We start from the raw sequence: 7,635 nt of genomic DNA on the forward strand, positions 1-7,635 counted from the left end.
ATTTAGAACTTTTTATTTGTTAAATTGAAGCTTCGAACAAAGGTAATAATTAAATAACTAGTTATTCCGGTTATTAAATATAATGCACCGTTAAAACGTCACAGATAGCTCACGACATTTTCAATTTTAATTCCGTTCCTCAAGGAAAAGTTTAACAACATTCTTTTTCTTAATTTTTTCATAATATTTTTATTTATCCAACAAATCTCCCTTTTGATTTGAAAATTTTCTGTTGGTTACTTCTTTTTGCAATTTTTCCAGAAATTATGTGTTTTTAGCATAAACAAGCCTTAAGTCAACCCATCAAATACACTTTTTTTCATTTCAGTCCTCGTTAAATTTGTTTTCTCTTTTTCCATTTACTTTCTCGTTCTCTCCCTTAATAATTTTCTCCGTCCAGTTTCACGAAGGCCCATAAACACCCGCGCTGTATCGCGGAATGGACGTATTTCCGTATGCAGGAAAGGTACGGCCGGTTCGAATCACACGAGGGCCCTAGTCTCGCTATAAGGCCCGTAGAGTTCATGCGGTTCATCTTGGTTGGTGGGGAGTTACCAGGACCCCCCACGGCGAAGAGGATTGCCCCCAGCAGGGCGCTAAACATTGCCAGTTTAAAACAAAACGCACCGACGCTGCGGAACCTAGTCATTTCGTGTTTAATCGTACCGCATTAATTAAACGGGCGCCGTTCTTCCACCCGCATTAAACCTTCGATTTGTTTAGAATTCTTCACAGTGGAATTTCGTTGGGAGCCAATACGATAAACCTTTATTTATTTTTCATCCCGTCAAAAATGAAAGCATAAATTATAAGTTTTACTTTGTTAACCTTTACCGCTTCAGGTTCCTCTTAATTAAATTTGCGGTGGTCTTCACCATTCGATATAAACTCACAAATACTTTAAAGTTATTTTCAACACATTAGCACTGGTATAATAAGTGTTCGCAAATCCTTGAAGAATTTTATTATTTTTTGATCATCTTCATTTAAAATACTGATATATTCCTAAGGGACCAACCATAAATTACGTAAAAAATGTCGTTCCTATTAGTAACCTCTCCACCTAATAAATAAATCACAATTAGATACTGTAAGTCAATCCCTTAGTCTCGCCCTATGTTCCATCATTCTATCAATTTTTTATCAATGTCTTCTTGAATAATATTTAGCTACTTACTATATAACTGATATAGCCAAATGAACAAATAATTAAAGATACGATTAAAATTTCAGGTATATATCAAAATACCAGGAAAGAAAATAATTTAAACTTTCTTGAATTCTCTTGAATTCACTTCGATTCTTCAAATTTTGTTACTTCTATGAATTTTCAGATTTCATGTACGAACCTTGAATGCTATTAAACTCCTCTAAACCCTTTCAAATTCTATCCAATCTTGTAATTATTTTTATTTTGATAAAAAGAGATATTTCGGGTTTCACTCGTGTAAAAAACTACGAATTGTTCACGAAACGTCGGCAAACAATTCGTAGTTTTTTACACGAGTGAAACCCGAAATATTTCTTTTTATCAAAATGAATCATCGTGAAAGCATAAAATCTTTTATCAATTATTTTTATTCTTCTGAATATTTCGTATTCTTTCAAATTCGTTAAATTCTTGATACATCAAATTTTCTGACGGTTGGCCCCTCAGTGACGAAATGAACATTAACTAAAATAACGTAAACATTTTAAAGAATGGTTGCTCCCTTTATGAACGTATGAAGGTTGCAAGTGTATCCAAACTAATTTACTATCTTTTTTTAACTAACTTAAAAAAGCTCGATCTCAATTAGTCGTTAAGTGCACCCACGTCGTTCAATTCAAATCGAACGATGAGTTCATTTGCTGCGACGAATAGAGAGGACGATAAAAAACGAAAAAGAAGAAAAGAATTCAAATCCAGAGCAAGACGGGCAGTAACGAATTAATACCAAACAATGAGAGCTACTAGGCGGATCCTTTTAGTGATCTCACCGTGTCCTGGTTCAGATCCGATGATCGAATGTTCATCGAATCGCAGAGTCATCCACGATCATGGACCTTCTTTCTCTTTCACGATGTTATATGAACTCGCGGCGTCCTTTTGACTCATAAATTTGATTCATATATTACACAAGGAGTTTTTGTCGAATAGGTTATAGGGAGTACAATTAACACCACAAGTTGATATTGTAAAGCGAACTTCATTTCCACACCAATTTGAATGGACAAGGAGCGGCTCTCAAGTGTAAACATACTTTTCGTCAGATCAAGGAAGCGGCGAGCACGGAAATGAAGCGTTCATCTGCTTCCAGGAAAGCAATCAATACTGGTTCTTTCAAGCCTGAAATTAACTCTCCCTGTTTTATTTGCGTTTGCACTCCATTTTATTCAAAGGGGAAAACCTGATGGCGTTTCGATTAAGAAACTGTTGGTTTATCTAATTACCTCTTTGGTTTACTTTAGATGATACATAACTGCTGCAATCGAATAGTCATTTCCTGAATGGAGGGTCTAATTCTGAAGATGCTCTTGTAATCCAGATCGACCAGTTGAACAAAATGTTGGAAACAAGCAGGTGCTTAGCGTCCAGGCATGATCGCACCATTGATTGGATAAGTTGAATTGTTGTTGACGTAAGCATATTCTTATTGAGTTTTGTCACGATATTCCTTTCTAAGTAAACCTTCGAGTTGGGACCTTCTTCTTTTTTCGCTTGTTATGAAAACGAAAGATAATATTTGTGTTTGTATTTATACGTACTTCACAACACGCCACCAAAATCGACCCAACAATCAGATTTCTCCCCCTTTTTACAAAACTCCTTTAGAAAGACAAGAGGAAGGTGGATAAGTTTCTTGAAACAAGAGGATGAAGAGGATGTCTTCAAAAACAGTACGTAAGAGAGAGAACAAGAATAAAGGAGAATGAGAAAAGAACTTCCGCTGAACTGATTAGAGCTCGCTTCTTCTTCGGGGAATCTTCGCAGAGGAATGCGCGGGAATAGTGAACGCATCACGAACAGTTTGTTTGCGATTACTCCCTCGATCCTTTTCGTCTTCGTGATGCCGATGTGCACGTTTCGTAATCACGGGAGTGACCCGGGCTTGGATCTATGGTTCTATTCTATTCTTTGTCCATCTTCACTACATCATCCACTTCATACCTTTTCTCCGAGCAAAGTGCGAAGGGGAATTGAACATTCAACAACCGATTACTCCTTACTGCACCATCTGCAAACTTCCGAGAAGGTACTTATATTACGGAACCAGAAACTTGTTAAAGTACATTATCTTCGATGGAGTCGAATGGTTTCATACTCAGTCTATTTTCTTCTCTAAAGCCTGTAACCTTCAGTTACATGCATTTCAAATCTGAAACTTCAATGACAACACTTCTATTCTAAAAACAATCAGAGGTAGAGATGATTAAGTAGCCGAAATTAAAGCAGACACTAAAAAGTATCATTCTTCCTCAAAATGTAGGGATCCACCTTCAGCTTCTCTGATTTTAGGAAGCGATGAGAAGTGGGCCAAAGGAATCACGTCGTAACGGTTTACGAGGAGCAATATTCTGTTATTTGCTAAAATACCGACAGCCTTTGAGAAAAAGCTGCCTTCCAGCAGCCTGTAGCGTCTTTGGTCCGTCCAAGATAATGATACGCTGCGGCCTTCCTGAAAAAGGGGAGAATGCGTCACACTAACCGGAATCCAGACTCCTGTGGGTCTCAATGACTTCCAGGGAACATAATCTATCCACTCCTGACCTGGAATCCAACCAATACTTTTCTTGAAACTCTGGTACTATGCCCCAAGATGATCCCGCGTACCAAGTCTCTCTCAATATAATTTTCAATCAGGTTCAGTCTTTAATAACAGCATCAGACTATTTCTTCCCTCCTTTCTCAACCAACAGAAGCATCTATTCACCTGAGGGTAAATTCGTTTCTCCTGGAACTGATGTTTCCACATAATCTATAATATTTTAGTTGTCGAATTTTGATTCACAATTGACCTAAAGAAAATGATTCATAAATCAAACTACTGCCACAGATCAGCTTTCCTAACACCTTTGAATTAATTAATTTCTTCTTAAAATAAAGATGGCTAATTAACCAAAATTCATTTATGTTTTCAGGTCTGGTTCCAGAATCGACGAGCAAAGTGGCGGAAGCAGGAGAAGGTTGGACCACAGGGTCATCCATACAATCCCTATCTGGGAGCAGGAGGACCTCCACCTTCGGCAGTGGTAGCACCAACATTACCAAATCCATTCGCCCACCTTGGGTCCTTTGCACTTCGAAAACCTTTCGACGCCTTTCGCTATCCTCCTCTAAGTCATGGACCTGTCCTCCCGGGTGGATATCCACCCCACCCCTATCATCGAGCCCCACCTCCCCTTTTACCACCTGGAATGCCTCTTCCTTATACCTCAGCTGCATCCTTCCAAAGCCTCCTGGCGAATATTTCCGCCGCACAACGCCCAAAGTTGGTCCGCAGTTCACCACCTCCACCTCCTCCACCTGCGCCTGCGATTAATTTGCCTCATCCTCCGGCTCCACCCCCGCCTCCGCCACCAGCATCCAGTTCCCCACAAGGATCACCCACTGGAAGTGTCTCTGGTCCACTGCCGGATATTGATAGACGGACGAATAGCATCGCCTCTTTAAGACTCAAAGCGAGGGAATATGAACTGCACCTTGAGATGCTGCGCAAGAACGGAGACCTCATCAGCTGAAAAACGCAACTTCATTTCACTGTGAAGTGACCTTCCTTCGCGGGATCGAGGATAGTCATTGCAGTTTTTTTTTTCTTCTGAGAGGGAGTCTATGATCTTGCAGAAAGTTATGGGATTTAGGAAAAGTTTGTTCCCATCGGATATCATTGAAGCTTAGAAGTTAGAAGATGAGTCTCAATTTTAATAGTTGTTTTAGACCAACAATATAGTTAAATGACAATTTCTTTGTTAGTTATAAGATATTTCCTCTAGATGAATCATCCAATGATTAGATAAAAAAATTGTGATTTCTGTATTTATGGTTAAAGACGCTTCTTAATGACAAATCATCAACTGATTATTATTTCCAAAATTAATATGAACTCATTTCTAATTTTCAAATCCACATAAAGTTGTCAAACATTTCTGCCGCCTACCACGCTTTTAATTTCGTTAATTATCATTTCTTTCTTAGAAAAAATGCAATTTTATTTCAGATAAGAGTATTAAATTTGTTACATACATTCGTTTGATGTTTTCGTCCAAAAATTATTAGTTTATTCATCAGGGTAACTTTACCCGTAATTCCATGATCCTTCTCAAATCAATGGATCTTTCTTGGTTAGATTCTACAAGTGTAGCATTCGGATAAACACATCCAATTTAAAAAATTAAAAAAGTATCTTGGAATTGCAGTTCTTCTTCGTCGACTTCTCCCTTGACCAATAAGGAAGACTCTCAATTCTCGAATTTGTAAGACTCCTCATATTGGTTACTTGAGTAGTGTTTGCTTTTTAGCGAAGACGATGATGCGACTCACATCCAAAGATCCACATTCCTTATCACATTCTGGATTTTTGAACGTTCCATTATTCTAAGAAAGATACATATACTCCTTCTTCGAAGAAAAGTTCCCCAAGTATCTCTTACTTGCATCTAATGCATATCTGCTTAATTCCTGAATTCCCTTCAGTCGATAAAAAAACCTTTACTCAGAAAAATTATTTATTCTCTTTGAAAGAAAGTAATTTCTTCTATATGAACTTCCCCTAAAAAGTTTATGATCTCTGCTCATGAAAATGTAAAATAAAATGCTATTGTTATTTTCAAACTTGATTAAAAACGTATGAGTAAAGATAATTTTAAAGGACTTTCTCTCGAATGTTTAAAAAATGTGACAAGGGAAAAAGTGTATGCATATTGTTAATTGAAAAGAGGAATCGTGCAATAGACGTGAAAAACGTATACACGGGATGTAAAATAATGTAGGCAAAGCATTCCTCGCCCTGCGTCTCTAGTGAGTAGTTATAAAGGAACTTTTGTTATTAAAATAAACATGCGTATTAGGTATCAAAAGGGTATCTACGTATATGAGCAGAATAAAGCCTCTATTGCATTATCAATAAGACAAAAATCGAGCACAAAATAGAAGGTTTATACAAAAAATGTCGTGTGCCTTAGAGGAAATTTTTAACGATAGGTATAATCGTTACGAAACGATTATTTTCCACCGCCCTGTGATTCGCGTAGATCATAAAATAAAACATCCGTCCCAAATTCGTACATGATCAATATTTTGTTAGCAAAAAAAAAATCGATCATATTCGTTAAATTTAAGGCTTTACGAACGACTATAAGTATCTAGTATCAGAAGAAGATAAATCTCATTTTTAATTACAATCATTTAGAAACTAATCCTTGAAATATTAATGAAGTGGATCGATTTTTTTTTAATTGTGGCTAACATAAATTCATAAAAAGATAAGGAGATACGTACTTAAGAATATTGTGATGAACCTAGAGCTTTGCTTTTAAATTTGTAATTGAATATTACAACGATTACGACAGAGATGCATATATATGTTTAGTTTTAAACTACGCGTTATACACCGAGACAAAGGTATTTATACGTATATTATAAATATATTATATTGTTACTAAAATTTTACAAACAAGTCTGTAAATAGGTTCGAAATGTGCATTATAGATAAACGGAAATGCCTTGCATCTAACCACTATTCTCTATGATAAAAGACAGGAATGTTTCTCATCTAAGCGAATTGAACTTCGTGCTTTAGTACTTTTAGACATTATTTACTGAGGATAGAAATAAAGACGGAAAATATAGAAAAAAAGATAAATATGAACAGAAAAAAAGTAAAGGAAATTAACGTAATTGTAATTTTTTTGATAATTCGTCGCTTGCGATTCGAATAAGAAAGATTTTGTAAAAAGCACAAGTGGAAGAGAACCGAAGTTCGAAAATCCTGCGGCATTTAGTTAATATTTTTACCAATTTTTTCAGTTTGTACCTCGAAGTGACGCCACAGCTTCCTTTCGTGTCCCAATTTTATTCACAATAAAAATAGGTTATGTGCGTCACTCCCTTATGATTTATTAACTTTTTGCAAAAATAAAGCATTGTCAATGAATAACTGATTGTATTTTTTCAACCTCTTCCAATATATTAAAAAATGTTTGGATTTTTCAGAACCTTTAAATTACAAAAAATGTATTATTAAAACAGTCTTCTCTTAACTTTCTTTAATTAAAGATAAAACCCTAAATCAAACAGCATTATAACAAATGGTTTTTATTATCTAATATTTTTATTTTGTTTATTTTGAACGCAGCATCTTCATGTATAATTTTTATAATCATACGAGGTGTGTTCAAAAAGTAAGGTGACTTTTCAATTTTCGCGGGCTACGTACATTCAAGTTTTTAATTTTTTGTTTTGTTGTGTTGGTCCACTCGTCACGATCATATGTTCATAGTTTTGACTATATAGCTCGTGTTATGTTTCTAGCAGAGGCGCAAAAGGTTAGAAGTGTTTGGTGTGTTCGGCGATTTTCTTCTTTCGAAAAAAATGGAGCAAAGAGTTTGCATTAAATTTTGTGTGAAAAATGGAATCCAGTGCTCTAAAACTCTTGA

The 7,635-nt window shown here is 36.0% G+C and overlaps 1 protein-coding gene across 2 annotated transcripts in view; it reads left to right on the forward strand.

Annotated features, from left to right (window-relative positions):
* LOC117167625 (homeobox protein aristaless-like) overlaps positions 1 to 7,136 on the forward strand; it is a 171,263-nt gene extending 164,127 nt beyond the window's left edge. For both annotated transcript variants that reach the window (XM_033352695.1, XM_033352696.1), the window contains exon 4: positions 4,123 to 7,136. In XM_033352695.1, coding sequence (XP_033208586.1) covers positions 4,123 to 4,722 — 600 coding nt within the window. In that variant the 3' untranslated portion in view covers positions 4,723 to 7,136. The remainder of the gene's footprint in view (positions 1 to 4,122) is intronic.
* Positions 7,137 to 7,635: the final 499 nt, after the last annotated feature.

This window comes from Belonocnema kinseyi, chromosome 2, assembly GCF_010883055.1.
Source record: "Belonocnema kinseyi isolate 2016_QV_RU_SX_M_011 chromosome 2, B_treatae_v1, whole genome shotgun sequence".
In the NCBI taxonomy this organism is placed as follows: domain Eukaryota; kingdom Metazoa; phylum Arthropoda; class Insecta; order Hymenoptera; family Cynipidae; genus Belonocnema; species Belonocnema kinseyi.